Below are 16326 nucleotides of genomic sequence, written 5' to 3'. Positions count from 1 at the left end.
GTTGCTACAAGGAACTAGCCTTCCTACATGTTTAACGACGGAAAACACGAACTATATTCTGCGACGCGTACTCAAATAGTTTCACGCTTACTTAAACAAAGGATCATACAAAGATCATATTAGCGGTTATTATTGTGTAATCAATGTTGTTCTAAAATTATGTCACGCTTCGTCACGCTTTCGTAGACTTTACTACAGCTGTATCTCAGTCAAAACTAGCCTGATTAACACCAAACTTGGGTATTTTGTGAATATCGGTGGATCAATAGTCGCTTATCCCATAATTTACAGACTCATACCTAGTCCTTTTCGGCTTGAAATCAGGCAATGTCTAGATACGTCACCGAAATCAGTCTGACCGCGAAGGCCCGGGAGAAAGTCGTAAAGGAACTGATCACCTCATATTAAGCCTCTGCTCTCTACAGCCTGTGACAGAACTTGTGTGGTACAACAAGTAACAAGTAGCTTACTCTTCAGTTCCTCAGTTGATTTCAGGGGATCATGAAGACACCGGCTTACCTTTTGTTGATCTCTGTATGTTTGGCAAAATCCTCGGCTGATCTGAAGCTGGAGCATTCGTTCTTTTCTCCTCTCGATGAAGACCAAAAAGTGAAGTTGTATTGGAATATTAGCACGGCAAACAGGGAAATATTTTTCACGGTGGAAGCCCAAACAACTGAATGGGTCGGATTTGGCATCTCCAGCGGGCAAGGCAAGATGGCAGGAGCTGATATTGTGATCGGCTGGGTAAAGGATGGTAAACCTTACTTCAAGGTAAAACAAACGCGTTCGCAGTTTCGAATTATCTAAGCACCGTATGATTTAATTACTCTATTCATGTCTATTTACATTTCACGGTAATTTCTGCGCGAATAACTGAACCGGGAACTTCGCCACACGGCACTAAAGCCGACCTCTTCCTGTAAGAGGGCTGATGCTCAACTTCCATTGGACTGAATTGGCTTAGTCCCGTCGTAAATTGCTAAAATATGAGAAAAAGTACGAGTTGCGTTATGTGACCTGTAAACTTCAGACAAGGTTGCCCTAATTCAACACGATCAAAATGATGAGATTTATTTATTTTTTATTTTATCGGGATCGGCTCCTAATAAACTTCTGAAGTGTTCAGTTTTCTCAACATAACTGCTGCTTTTCGCAGTTTTAACGACGGATGTGCTTTGTGCAATGAACCAAATTAGGTACTTTGACGCCCAGAATAATGTTTAGACAACCGAGGTCTGTAAGATGTAAGTAACAACGCAGGTATTCCGATGACAGCCGGTTAATTAACGGTCGATCTCTGTTATTGTGCAAAACTATTTTGACTTGGATTCAGTCGGGATATCGAGAATAACAATGTTTCTGGAATAGTTAACTGGACCAGTTCAGGGAAAAAGGTCTCCAGCTATTATTTAACACTTGATGACTGGTCCCTTGGGGAACAGTGAAGTTTGTTTCCCTCGAATCTCAATGTTTCCCGAGACGTCTCGGGAAACATTGAGATTCGAAGGAAACAAACTTCACTGTTCCCCAAGGGGGCAGTCGTTAAGTGATTTGTTATATAGCAAAGCAAAACAGGTTCGGTGGAATACGAGGAGTGCGGAGTGCGGAGTGCGGAGTGCGGAGTGCGGAGTGCGGAGTGCGGAGTGCGGAGTGTGGAGTGTAGAAAATGAGGAGTGTGGAAAATGCGAAGTGTAGAAAATACGGAATGTAGAAAATGCGGAGAGTGGAAAATGAAGAGTGTGGAAAGTGTGGAGTGTGGAAAATGCGGTGTGTGGAAAATGTGGAGTGTAGAAAATGTGTAGAAAATTTCAATTTTCCATTTTCCATTTTAGTAATGTCCATGCTGAGTGTGGAAAACGAGGCGTGTGTAATATGGAAATTAACAAATAATCTTTAATTCCGTTATGTTCTTGTTGAAAGAGTGTTTTTACAAAATTGTGACACATGCGTGTATTAAAATTAAAGAAATCAATGATTTCAACTTTAAGCTACCAAAAATATTGTTTGATGTAGCCATGAAAATGTAAGGATGCATCCCGTTTTTAAAGGGTATAGATCGATTGTTAATATCGTGAATTCATAATAATGTTAAGCGCATTGATTTCAATCTTTTATTTACCTATTCGTTACTGTTCATTAGAGCTACAAAAAAATATTGTTCGATTCAGTCATGAAAATGTAAGGATGCATCCCATTTTTAAAGAGTTTAGATCGATTGTTAATATCGTGAATTCATAATAATGTTAAGCGCATTGATTTCAATCTTTTATTTACCTATTCGTTACTGTTCATTAAAGCTACAAAAAAATATTGTTCGATTTAGTCATGAAAATGTAAGGATGCATCCCATTTTTAAAGAGTTTAGATCGATTGTTAATATCGTGAATTCACATTAATGCTAAGCGCATTGATTTCAATCTTTTATTTATCTATTGGTTTCTGTTCTTTAGAGCTTCAAAAACATATTGTTCGATTGAGCCATGAAAATGCAATAATGCGTCGCTTAAAAGAAAATCGACCGATTCTTAACATCGTTAATTCACAGTAATGTTACGCGCATTGGATTCGTATATTTACCTATTCTTTTTTTCTTTATAGCTAGAAAAAATATTGTACGATTTAGCCATGAAAATGTAAGAATACATCCCGTTTTAAAGAGAATGGATCGATTATTAACATTGTTAATTCACGATAATGCTACGCGCATGGATTTCTTTAATTTACACGCATATGTCACGATATTATAAAACACTCTTTCAATGAGAATATAACGGAATTAAAGATTATTTGTTAATTTCCATATTTCACACGCCTCGTTTTTCACACTCAGCATGGACATAACTAAAATGGAAAATGGAAAATTGAAATTTTCTACACATTTTCCACACTCCTTATTTTCCACACTCCGCATTTTCTACACTCCTCATTTTCCACACTCCGCATTTTCTACACTACGTACTCCGCACTCCTCACTCCTTGTATTCCACCGAACTGCTTCGATTAACCTGCGACTACGCGTGTTTGATTGAGTATCAATTTGAATGAGAAACTGGAAGGAGGCCATTAAGAAACTCAAAACGGATATAAGCTGACCATTTCCGCTACGAATTGTCTTTTGCAGGACCGTCATGCGGATGGTCACATGACACCCCAGATAGATTCTCAGCAGAACTATGAGCTAATATCCCTGCTGGAGAGTGATGGCAAAACTACAATGAAGTTCAAACGAAAGTTCGAAACTTGCGATCCAGAGGACAACGCAGTTCAGGTGAATGGTTTTTTGTGTACTGGTTTAGCGAATCGGTTTAGTCTGTTCACAGACGTTTCTTTTTTGCCACAAGTGTGTAAGATCAATTGCGGAGCGCGAGGGCGGCCTCAAAGCGGGCTCTTTCCCCCATGGCCAGCCCCTTGCGTTCGCGCTTTTTCAAATCCCCTGCGATTGATACTTTTACTTGCGAACTCGACGAACTCAAGACGAAGAGGGTTTGTGGAAAAACTACTATTTGTTTGCTATAGTAATTATTCGTCTTTGATATAATTTTTTCTTCAGGAAGGAACGACTAAACTCATCTACGCATTTCATCCAGACGACCCTTCCTCTGAAGACAACATTCCAGCACACGATTTCAAAAGTAGAGGAGCTAGAAGTGTATTACTGCTCAATACTATAGACGATATCCCCAAACTACCTGATGATACCAAGACTTTCAACTTTACCGCCAACAAGGTAAAATTGTTGAGACGAAAATAGACAGATCAAATGTTATGAATGTTTCGAATACCGCACGAGTAAGCGCATCAACAAGGGTGTTGGTTTCTTAATGGCAACGCATAATTTTTCTCACTTTCCGCGTTTTTATCGAGTTATAGAAACAGAACTGGAAGAGAACGAGAAATGCTTTGGGAAGAGGAACTGTTGGCGAGTGTTTCCATTGACGTTTCGAGGCTTCTTTCAAGCTTTCCGGGTCAGGGGTTTTCTGTAACTCATAGAAAGAAGAAAATGTTCTTAAATTCTTTTAGAAAATAATGCGAGGCAAGGAAAGGAAAATCGCTCGCTTGCGGCGATTATCAACTTTTAAATTCTCATTACTCGCGTAGATTAGTTTTCTGCACTTCGACCGCGCAAAAAATGGGGCGAGCGAGGGTCTTCCCTCCTCTCGTCAAGTAATAGGCCATATTCGTATTCTCGGTATTGGACTGGAACTAGCTTGGGATGGAGGCTCATGCGGGGAATATCATTAAAAAGAGATTAATATCATTTGCATTTGAAAAGACTCCTTGCATTAGCCTCAGTTTCAAGCTAGTTCCAGTCCAATACCGAGAATACGCATATGGTCTATTGCTCTCTCCTCAATTTTTGTCTGACCCAAAATGCGGGACTGGCTATATTACTGCTCTTATCCCGCGTTTTCGTTTGTTTGTTTGTTTTTTTATTTTCTTTCGTTTAGGCTTTCGTTCTTAGTTTCTTGTCTTTTTTTGTCTCTCGTAGACAACTCTGCCGACGAAACGTACAATTTACTATTATCGAGTGTTCGAGTTTCCAAAGTTCCAGAAGAGACATGACATCATTCAGGTAAGGCGGGAGGCGTTCAGTAAAACTGACTTCCGTTTTCAAGGGCATCTAGAAAAAACCTTTAGTGAAATTCGCATATCCCAGCCAACGCCCCTACATGCTCTCTCTCTGTCCCCTCATTTTCCCTTGGGTATGGTGGCTAACTTTCAGTTAAAGCAATTTAACCCATGCTTAGTTTACTGACACTGAAACTTTAAGTCCTTTTAATACTTCCCCCTTTTGACATCAATATTTTTCAGCTTGAAAAATGATGTTTTACTTGAAGTTTGCGCTATTTTTAACTACCCATAAGTGTACACATCGCATGTGCTTTTTTCTAACCCCCAAAAATAGAAAGAAAAAAAAACGCACATTTGTTTCCACGTTAACGTTATTTTCGATTGGCTGGAATATACAGTACGGTTGAACACCATTACTGGACAGTTCCCTTAAGCAGACACTAACTTTTTCCTGATCTCAAGTTTTTTCTAACTCGTTGGTACGCTTGTCTTGTATAGAAATAGTCATTTATATATCTACTTTCCAATTTAGGTTGATCCTATAATTCAGGAAGGTAACGAGGGGGTTGTACACCACATGCTTCTTTATGAGTGCAGCGATGATTTCCCGAGGAGTAACCTAAGCTATGAAGGCACACTGGATTCTCCAGACATGCCGCCTGCTGTAGAGCAATGTGCCGGGCCTTCTATGATCGCGGGCTGGGCGATTGGTGGACAGGTATTGGTTACAAAGTGTTGTATTCTTGGAACGTGATGAACGGTTGTTAATATCTATTCGGTGGAATAACCTGCCTGTTCCATGCAGACTCTCGGTCGGTTGGGGACGAGCGAGGGAGAAGGAAAACGAGGGGGAGATTAAAGCAAGAAGAGGCGCATAAATCTCGCCTCGTTTTTCTTGTCGCTCTTCGTCAGCTAAGCTAGCGCCTGGAAAAGCACACGTAACACACGTAACAGCAACCTCGTTCCCAGGCCCTCTCTCTTCGGGATCCCTTGAGCGAAAGGGAAACTCGTAATTGAGAGACGGGAAACGACGTTGATGTAAAACATGGAAACATGCGTATACGTGCCACTCTCATTAACAGGGTTATGTTGAATGTGTTTAGTGCATCTGAGTAACGAGTTCATGTTCGAGTGTCAAGTTACTATTTTTGTATGGCTTACACTTTGTGTTAACCACACTTTGTCACGAGCCCCGTATTTTATTAGTTGTTTGTCCAAGAGAGGTAAGCGCTTGTCACGTGGTCTGCTGAGAAGATTGGGTTCCATTGCCCAGCAAGAAGACCGGGAGAAATACAAATACAAATACTAGAAAACAGGGTTCCAGTGAGTAGTCGAGTTATCAAATTAAAAGTCTGCCATGGTGCCCAGTCGTCCGTTCCAATGTTTCAGTGTACCGTTTGTACCCCCATCTCCTGATTCTCCCTTTTTGCTGCAAAAGAGGGAGACAATAGAGAGGGTCAAAACCATGGAACCAGATGTACGCTTGTACCAATGATATCACTTGACCAGATGTACGCTTGTACCAATGATATCACTTACCTGATTCACAGTCGTTCTATTATCCTGAGCACGTGGGATTATCCATTGGAGAACACGACAGCCCAAAGATTGCAGTCTTGGAAATCCACTACGATAACTATGAAAGCAAAGCAGGTAACTTTCGCATGAGAACGATTTGTCATTGGGTCCGTCAATTCCAAGCCCCTTCATCCCACGGGGCATTTGTAGAGCATTTCAATTTTTTTTTTTTTTTTTTTGGGGGGGGGGGGAGGGAATCTTGCAAATGTCCCAGGGAGGGGCTACAATATTTCTGCAATCCCGACAGTAAAGCTTCGGAAAAACTGCAAATTAAATGCTCAACCCATGGGACAAGGTCAAACTTCTGCTTGTCTGATTGATGATGGCTGATGATAAAAGCAACAATTGTTTAGCAATAAATGGATGTTAATTAATATCTATAACCATGGTTTTTGAAAGCTGTGCATCTCCGGAAAGTAACAAATTAAAACTTAACGTGAAATTATGCAAAAACTGGCATGCCATTTCACCGGGAATCCATATTTCTATGTTTGACTTCAACTGATAAGATAACCCTCTATTAAGCATCCTATTCTAATTGAATAACAGCCTAGCCTCACCCTACTTCCTTAACACTCATGACGCTCGCATACTCAAAACAAAAATGCGCTCGCTCGAGCTACGTTGAAATAACTTTTCACGATACGATTTTCGTTCCAGGTATCATCGACAGTTCTGGTTTACGTTTTCACTACACAAGCCAACTTAGAAAGTACCAGGCTGCCATGTTATCAATTGGATTGAGTGTGCCAGGATACCTTTACATCCCACCCAATCAAGATAACTGGATAACAGAAGGTTATTGCGCTGAAGAATGCACAGCTGAGGTTTGTTTTTCAGGGATTAATTAATATATATATATTTTTTTTTTACATTTTTGTAGTAAATAATGCGATTGCTGCCGCTTTGAAGCAAAAAGGTAGCATGGCGGCAGTATAGATTTTGTTAGATTGGCAATTTCGGTATTTGGTTGTACAAAACGTTTTATTAGGATGGGAAGGGGGGGAGTAAAGGGGGATGACAAGATTTATTATTTTGGGAGGGAGCAGGGGTTGAAGGGCTGTAAGGCTGAAACATGCACAAATCCAAAAATGACCAGCGATTGTTCCGTTTTCAAATTTCGCAGCGCCGGTGTGGACTCACCAATCGTCACGCTGAACAGCATCAACTGTAAAAATATGAAATTGTAAATATGTATGCAAAGATGTAGTTTGTTTACCCACGGAGCACCAAGGAGTTCACAAGAACTCGTTCAGAAATGCCCGTGCATTCCAAGATCGAATTGGAATTTGGAAATGTTGGTTTTTGAGGAGAGGGGAAAACCAGAGTACCCGGAGAAAAACCTCTCGGAGCAGAGTAGAGAACCAACAACAAACTCAACCCACATATGACACTGGGTCCGGAATCGAACCCGGGACGCATTGGTGGGAGGCGAGCGCTCTCACCACTGCACCATCCCTGCTCCCCAACTGAAACTCTTTTAGCTCAGTAGGCGTGATTTAGAGACATTCTTGATTTTGTTCAGGTGAATCAACATGCACTGAAAACTATTCCATCTTTACCATGACATCACTATTATGTCACAGGGTCTGAAAGGCTCCACACTCCCAGATGGAGGAATCCGGATATTTTCCGCTGCTCTTCACACTCACTTAGCAGGTGAGAGACTGCAAGCGGAAATAGAGCCTTTCACTCACTATGTTACCATCTTAATTCACATTCACTGAAGACAGTCAACGAGTATGTAAATGACCGTAAAATAATTACAGTGGCGTAATATTTAGCGCGTTGGACCCCGGATAGAACGACCCGGGTTGGCCATCAGGTCTTCAGCGCTTATCTCCGCTTTCCATAACCATAAGCGATTAGGAGTATCTCTACTTTCCGTACCCTGGACGGGAAGCTACGTCGTCGCGGGATTAGTTCCTAGCATTTTATTCACCGTTACCCATTCACACATCAGGGTGAAGAGAAAACAGTCTTGCCTAATCCTAGTCCAAACGTCCATGCTACTGCCGTGCCCGGCAGTGGCATCACAAAAGAACGGCAGTGGTTTCAAATGTCGAATTTATTTCAGTCGCGCCGAAGATCGGAAGAAGTTTGCTTTGTTGAAGACCATTTTAAATGGTAGAAAGCAACGGCAGCTGATGCAGCAGGTTATGAATTCAGTTCGGCACGGCTAGAGCACGCCGTTTGAAGCCAGGTCGAGCTACTGCCGTGCGGTACGGCAAGGCCAGCCGTACTAATAAAAATTCAGCCTGCTCAAGTGAGTGGTTTCAAACGTCGTGCTACTGCCGTACTCAAGTCGAACTGAATTCTTGAATTAAGGGGAGGGTACAGCACAATGATCGCAGGTTAAGCTTTTATCTCTACGTCTAGTCCACAAACAGCACTGAAAAATATGTTAAAAAAAGAACATAAGAGGTAAGCTCATAAAGTTTCTCTCCCATTTTTTTTTTTAAATAAAGGTCATGCAGCATACACTCGACATGTGAGGAAAGGAGTTGAACTTCCAGAGATTATCAGAGACGACCATTATGACTTCAACTTTCAGGTGAATGATTAGCTTAAACGTTAAATTCAAACAGGAATTTACGGGAGAACATCAAACATTACCAGAAGTGTTTATTAAATTACATGGCCATAAGCTAGGCGCATCTCAGTCGGTTCGAAATTTAAATAGCAAAGTGACAGATCCCCTATACCCTTTCATAAACCTCCCGGGAACATGCTCCGCCTGCTCTCCCCGACGTAGGTGAATGACCAGTCGTAGCAGCTCACTTAGTATACTATCGTTCGTTTCATTCTGATCCATTTCCTTTCTTTTTTTTTTTCTTTCAAAGGAATTTCAGGTTCCCAGGGAGGAGGTAACAGTCCTGCCGGTAAGGAAGTGCAACGGAAGTTTGTTAGAAAATACACGTGAATTTGTACTTAAGTACATCCTGTTTGTTATCCTGGTACCTGAAGTTTTTCTTTCTTCTTTCTCGTTGGCTATTCATTCTCAGAAAACTCGTGCTTGTAGTCACTTCGTAATTGCATTTTTTTTTTCAGGGAGACTCCTTAATAACAGTCTGCAAGTACCTCTCAGGAGAGAAAATGATAACTGTATGTGGAGTTACTGACCGCCTTACCCCTTCCTTACACATTGTTACTCTAAGACCAATAAGTCTACATCAGGAGCCATAATCGGGGACGGAGACCGTAAGTCTTGGGATCCGCGCGCACCTTTGATATGGGACAATTTTTCTAGTTAGAACAAATGGCGCCATCCTGACGTCAAATATCCGCGCGGATCCATGCACATGTCGGGGGCTCTCGCGTGGATGTTGTCACGTTGCGTGATCAAATGATGAGAGTTGAGAGACCTTGAGAGATTATCTTGCGTATTTTTCCCAGCGATGGCAGGGAATAAGGCAGGGAATACGAACCAGGGCGCTTATATGTAGTTTTATGCTCTGAGCTGACGGAAAAGGTGGATTTTTCAGTGTCGAAAACAAGACTTCAATCTCCCGCTGGGAATGAATAATAAGATCTGCTCGCGCTAGTTGGGCCAAGCTTACGCAAAGCTTACGCGTATGTTTTTGCGTTTGTTCTGACTTAAGAATATAGCCAGAAAACTCTCTACTCTGGTATCGAGTTAATTTGTGAGTTTCTCAGACAATGGTTAATCATAACCAAAACCTGTTTTGATGGTTTCTTATTGTTTCTGCTTGTTTGGTGAATTTGCAAAAGTTTTTGAAGGGAAGGTCTGACGCGTACAATTAGCTCATTTGCATAGTGCAGCTCGTGCACTTTCAAGTCCGAGTCGGTGTTTTCAATTGTCAACAAATCTTGACAAAGATTTCTTTCGTTATTTTTTTGTGCTGAGATGCTGCAACAAATTTCACGAACGCAAAAAAGGCTACTAACATCGTTTGTGTTCCTTCAACATAAACATAGCGAAGTTTTACACTGCGAAAATGAAAATAGACAAGGAGTTTTAATAACTCGATCAACAAAATCGAAATCTTTATTCGAAGTTGATTAAAGAAAGCGTCAACGGAACTTTGCTGATTATCTCTGCTTTATTCGCATATTTTCAGCGTAGCTTTTAATATGTTCTCAAACATTTATCAATCTTAAACATTCAAAAACAACAGAGTTATTGTTTGAGTTCGATGTACGTTTTCACACGAAAGTGCGGCGGAAGTACAATTTGTCATGTTTACTGACTGGTACAAAACAAGCATCAGCGGGCGCTCTCATTCATCGACAACAGAGAATTTACTGAATTTTTACACGAATAAAACTGGGTAGTATCTACGGACGTAAAGTTATTGGGCCTTGATGAAACATCAAGCGTTGCTTACAATTCAGGCGAAACTCAAACTAGCAAATTTTGTTTTACTTTTCGGTCGCGACTGGCCAATTTCTCGCAAGCGGGTGGCAAGAGGAGTAGGAAACTATGAAGTCCTGAAGCTCTGCTATATCTAAATATATCCAGCTAGTTTTTTGCTGCGTAATGGAAAGCTGTTAATCTTCAACATATGTGAAATTTAAAGTGGAGTAATGTACAGCTCATGTGAAAGAAGCATCCGTTGGAACACAACTTGGTCAGCGATATATATCTAAGCTTAAAGCGGAACATACCTAAATTCGACACTGTCTTATTTCACTCAAACTGGAGCAGCTTACGACGAAAATACTTAAGCAAAATTCCAACAGACGTAAACGCGCTGAGTTGTGGACCAAAAACATGAAAAATGTCGGGAATTTCGGACGCCATTCCCCCCGCGCGACATCCGCAAAAATCCTCGCAGCATGTACGCGCGTGTACCGCAGGCGATGGCGCAGTTTGCTCTAAAATTAACAAATGGTAAACGCCATAGCGTGCACTGTTGGGTTATGGATGCACGCGGGAGGTTGCTAAGCACGAAAGAAGCGTAAGAGTCGCACGAGGCAATAGCCGAGTGCGACTCTAGCTTTTTGAGTGCTTAGCAAACCTCCCAAGTGCATCCATAACTCAATAGTGCACGCTATGGCGTTTACCATTTGTTTTATAACATAACATTGAGACATTGGAACAACAGAAGTCTTTTTATTGAGCTACGTCACAAAAAAATGTTCGTGTAGTCTTACATGACAAGAGAAAACAAGCGCGCGAAAATTCATTCATGACAACCGACTGCACACCAGTAACTCGATAAAGTTCCATCTTCAGACAACTGTGAAAACAGTTTCGCATTTCTGGAAGAAGAACGTCGGCCATTACTTTGGAAACAATGTCTGTCAAAAGATTTGCTTTGTAAACATTAGCACACGCGTCAGCAGCGTGCACCCATGAGCAAATAGTAGACGCTAGATTAACCAATCAGAGCGCGCGCTTTGCTTTAGTTATGTTATGAATAGAATTATTGTCCCATATCATGGGGACAACCCCAATACTAGAAATGGCGCGCGCTTACGGTCTCCGTCCCCGATTATGGCTCCTGTCTACATACAAGCCAAGTGGCCCATCAGGCCGGCGCTTATCTCCGGTTTCTGTCGCATGAAGCGACTAGGAGTATTTCTACTCCCCCCTGGATCGGATGCTAGTCCACTGCAGGGTTAACCCCAGTATTAAATTCGTTCGCCGGTATTTTCTTGCCTGTACCCATTTATACACCTGGAGGCACTGCGAGAGTAAAGTGTCCAAGAACACTGAACAATGTCCCCGGCCAGGACTCGAACCCGGACCCCTCGATCCGGAGACGATCGCACTAACATGCATGAAATGGCTTGGACCCGAGACGCATCAGAAACGCCGATGCTTTCTCAAAGTCCTTCGTGGTTGTAGGAAGTCCCGCGCTCTTCGTACTCGGGTTTCCCTGGATGGCGGAATCCCCCTCATCCCCGCCGCCCCACCCACCACCTCCCACCTTTGCAACTCGACTTGCTTGTAGGCAAGTCGTCTGACGCATGTCCACTTTATATTAGGCAGGCCAATGTAAGGGAAAATATACGAGCTTTTCTAATTTGTAGGGACGGGCAAAAGTTTCCATAAGAAGTGGGAGTTCAGGAAACCTAGTTATTAAGCGAGAATCACCATGATTAATGGCTAGCTCTGCAAGCAGGCAAGATGGACCAAAACCTACATTGCAATCGGCTACCTAAACGAACAAGACAGACCCCGATCGCGATTACCTCAGTGTGTGCCTCAAGAAAATGGAGTTCTTTGTAGAATTATAATATTCTTTTGTTGACCAAGTTCTTGAAGAGTTTGTATCTTGTCCTCTCTCTTGTCTGTACACGTTTGATCAACCTCGTCCCCAGGGCCTTCTCCACGAGGTTGCTTTCTTTCACCGTACTCGTTTCGCGCGTTATTTGTACTCTACGAGGGGTGTTGAATGATGCCACAAATAATTTGACTGCATAGATGAAATATTGAATTACTTTTATACGAGTTTATTTGTTTTCTTTCTTTGTTTGTTTATTTTTGGTTTGTTTGTTTGTTTGTTTGTCTTTTTCAGGGTGGTCTTGGTACAGATAAAGAAATGTGCCTCTCTTTCCTCGCTTACTACCCGAAACTGAATTTAACGAGATGCTGGTCGAGCTACAAACCTGCTTTCAAAAAGTTTCAGAAAGCATTTGTGAAGTGAGTTTGCGACATTTTTTCCGTGGTTTACTTTGCAAGTAGAATATAGTTTGCCAGGTTCCTTTCCCATTTTTCGGTAATTTTTAAATTCTGAATTTTTTTTTATCATGTAGTCTTAATTTTATACAGGGCCCCTTTTGATACCAGCCTATGGCTGATGGTGCTACCCTGCCTAAATAAAGATGACTTGACTTCACTTGACTTCTGTGTTCTGATCTATTGCCGAGTTCAGTTCACTCGCATCGGTTGAGTGGAACACAGCGAATCTGAAAATGAAAGGAGATCCCATTAATCGATGTAGTCAACGTCAAACTTTGACCAATGCTCGTTTTTCGCCCAACAGCTGAATCCTGAATCTGAAATTAAAAGTCACCTAAAACCAATTTTGATGACTTTTCCTTAAAAAAAAAAAACCGTCAGCTTAGATGCAATCGGTCGCTTGCATTGTGAATTGGCAACACCAATGGCTGAACTGTCAGATCATGATAGAGCGGAGGGACGTGGGGGAGGTAGGGGTGAATGAATACATGAATGAACTTTATTTGGACTGTAATTCGCCTTATGATTAAAGTAACTATTCTTCTTTCATTCGTAGTGTCCCAGGGGGATGGAAAGGGTGGACAGATAAGTTGGCCTCTGAACTACGTAAAAGTTATCAAGAAACGGACGAGATTTACGCATATTGCAGCGTCGGCAACGGTAATCCTTTACCGGTGAGCATTTAGAATCAGAGTTACAAAATACCGCCCAGAATATCTGCGACAACCCCTGTTTAACTCTGAACTACTTCTTGCTGTGGTAAATTTCGGCCGTGATTTTTTAGTGACATCTCTATCAACCAAAGCAGACAAATAGAGCAGCGATCACTGAACAAGTTTCATGCTGAACGTTGTCACATCTTTCAAAAACTTATCTCCCGAAAGGGGGAAAATTCCATTGTCTGGGACGTACCAATATTCGGGGGGTACTCCCTTATATGGGCTATATAGGTATGTGCGGCCCTTAAGGGTATGGTTTTTCAGCCGTTTTGGTCATAAATAGGGTATGGTTTTTGCACTCTAGCCTTGATATGGGTATTTTATTTAAGCAGAAGCCATTTTTTTCGTCATTATCGAAAAGAAAATCAACAAACGCCCTTCACCAATTATGTTTACGGTAATTTAACATTGGTCTGAACTAGGGAACTAATTATAAGGCAGGTCTGAAACAGGGTTTTGATTTAAGGGTCAGGTCATAAATAGGGTTTCGAATTTGTGGTCAGGTCATAAATAGGGTAGGGAATATCGCAGATTTTGGTCATAAATAGGGTAAGGGGTTTGGGAAGCGAGCCGCACACCCCCGCCCAATTTTTCTGGGAGAAACCCCCCCCCCCCCCGTACCAATATCGGTAGACGTGGAGTCGTGAGAACAAGCTCAGTGAAGACGAACTTGGCTGCCGGAAACATACCTGATTTCCAGTGCTTTCAACTACTCTCCGCCGCTCTCCGTACAGTAGGAGCACTTCAGTTGAATTTTTCACAATCTTATGTTTTCTGTTTCTTAGGGCTTTCGAAAGACACAGCTCTCCAAGCCAGTCATCAATACTCCGTTGAAGAAAGAGCCAGAGTGTGAGGAGATCACGAGCTCCTGTGACAAACTGGCCTCATGCAGCCTTGTGTTTGTCGCAGCGGTTTTTATGTTGTTCATCTCCTGTTTTTACTGATATGACGTCATGGAATCCATAAGTAGAGTAGTACATTCTGGGAACAATACTTTCATGAACGATATACAATTTGTAATCTGCCTCAATCTTTCTCAAATCTTATCATCTTTGTTTCTTTTTGGCATATTATTAGTACTTTCTTGTTCCTACGCTGTACACTGCAGTTAGCGATCCTTCGGTTTACAGGCAGTTTTGTACATCCCGATAACCGCAGACAAACAAAGATAGTTTCCTAAAGATTTCTTGGCGGGGCGGAATTTGGGAACATTTGCTGCTGAAGCAACATGTTTCTGAGAATTCCAAAGCATTTTTCCTTCTCGGAAGCAAAATATTTGCCACCGAAGTTACGCCTGATCACGGGTTACTGCAAAAAAAAAAAAAGAAAAAAGAAAAAAAGGTGGTGTGGTGATGTGTAACGCTTTACTTCTCGTCCAACCAAGAGATTATCTCTTGATCTAACACATTGTAAGGTACTCAGTGTCTACTATACGTGTAATTTTACGATGGTGACGAAACTTAACGATATTTTTATGTAACGTGTCAGTTAGTAGTTAGCAACCAAATCTGACCTTGGAGAACTTGTACTTGTTAAATATCGGGAAGCCTTCGGATGGCTTCTAATAGGTCTGATTAGGCCCGATGGAAACACACGCCACAAATAACTACATTTCAACATGGCGGCCATACAGGACCAGGGTCCGCCCCTTTATTAAGCATGCGTAACAAAACCGCTGACCAATACATGACAGTACTCAAGCCGGGGGGAACTCCCATATAAAAGGACGGGGGCACTCCGGCTGTACCTTTTCAGGAGCATATCATGACCTTTTAGGGATTAATTAAATAAGCGGTCTTGGTACCTCTTAGGCTGTTCGGCCTTATTGACCTTTATTGAGCCCAAAAAATAATTAACAGGAGATATTTGACAACCCACTTAACGTACGAGTAGGTATTCGAAGCAATCGTGTTGTTTTAGATTTGATACCTCTTAGGCCCAGTTCAGACTTCGAACTTTTCATGAGCCAAACTTAATTCGAATTTGGACCCAAATTATCAAAAGTACGGCTGTTGATTCAGACGTCCAACTTAATTCGGCGAACTTTATTTAGTTTGAACCAAATCACATCGAAATGCCAGCGATTTTCAGGCAAAGTGTAAACTGCTTTTAAAATACGTTATAATAATTTATACATTAGGTTCGGCACATGAAAAGTTCGAAGTCTGAATCAAAGCCGTTCCAAAGCCGAAATTCCCGGCTGAGCTACAGGGGAAGAATAGCTTAGCCGTTCCAATATTAACTCATTTAGAGGCCGAACTTCTCTTGTACTTAACTCAACGTAGTAGGTTCGGCTCATGAAAAGTTCGACGTCTGAACTGGGCCTTAGGGGTGGAAAACCAATCAAGCTACGCCCACAAAACACGATCTTGGTACCTTTGGGGGGTTCCTTTCGAAATTTCCGAACAGCGAACTAAGTTTCTTTCTACCGCGGGACCTCGGGATAATCGATTCAGATTTTAAACTAGTGCTACTCCCAAGTGCATGCAAGCACGTTCATCTTTAACGATTTGTATTTTAACCAAAACTCAATTGCTAACTGGCTGCGTAACGAATAATAAAAGTGAGCGCCTTCTAGTACGCCAAGGAACAAATTTTTTTTAAGGGAAAGCAGTGCAACTTCTACAAAAAATAAACAAGTCAGATTAGGATGTCACTCGAGTTCTTTTTTTATCATTTGGTACTACACAATCAATCATAACCTGAAATATTAGTTTTCAGAGGGGAATGGTTATGAAGCCCGGCAAACATCAAAGGAGCAAACAACGATGCCAAGATTTATGTTGGAGGGTCCCGACCGTG

At 41.7% G+C, this 16326-nt stretch overlaps 1 protein-coding gene across 1 annotated transcript; it reads left to right on the top strand.

Moving 5' to 3' along the window:
* The first annotated feature begins 370 nt into the window (after nucleotides 1-370).
* Nucleotides 371-16175, top strand: LOC110062321 (DBH-like monooxygenase protein 1). The gene is made up of 14 exons (XM_089297943.1): nucleotides 371-774; nucleotides 3125-3271; nucleotides 3554-3730; nucleotides 4493-4576; nucleotides 5108-5293; nucleotides 6126-6228; nucleotides 6814-6980; nucleotides 7740-7812; nucleotides 8622-8707; nucleotides 8997-9035; nucleotides 9205-9258; nucleotides 12642-12766; nucleotides 13362-13479; nucleotides 14310-16175. Exons 1-14 carry the CDS (start codon nucleotides 502-504, stop codon nucleotides 14466-14468), a joined length of 1791 nt encoding a protein of 596 aa, XP_089154069.1. The 5' UTR covers nucleotides 371-501; the 3' UTR covers nucleotides 14469-16175.
* The last annotated feature ends 151 nt before the right edge of the window (nucleotides 16176-16326 follow it).

The sequence above is a fragment of the Orbicella faveolata genome, unplaced genomic scaffold (assembly GCF_042242905.1).
Source record: "Orbicella faveolata isolate gen_17 unplaced genomic scaffold, um_ofav_v1 contig_3, whole genome shotgun sequence".
NCBI lineage: Eukaryota > Metazoa > Cnidaria > Anthozoa > Scleractinia > Merulinidae > Orbicella > Orbicella faveolata.
Note: the sequence above shows the minus strand (reverse complement) of the source record. Positions and strands in the feature narration are given on the sequence as shown.

Coding starts and splice junctions, on each gene's coding strand:
- LOC110062321 (XM_089297943.1), top strand. CDS start 502: ATGAAGACACCGGCTTACCTTTTGTTGATCTCTGTATGTTTGGCAAAA. Junction 775..3,124: donor ATGGTAAACCTTACTTCAAG/GTAAAACAAACG, acceptor TGTCTTTTGCAG/GACCGTCATGCGGATGGTCA. Junction 6,229..6,813: donor TAACTATGAAAGCAAAGCAG/GTAACTTTCGCA, acceptor TTTTCGTTCCAG/GTATCATCGACAGTTCTGGT.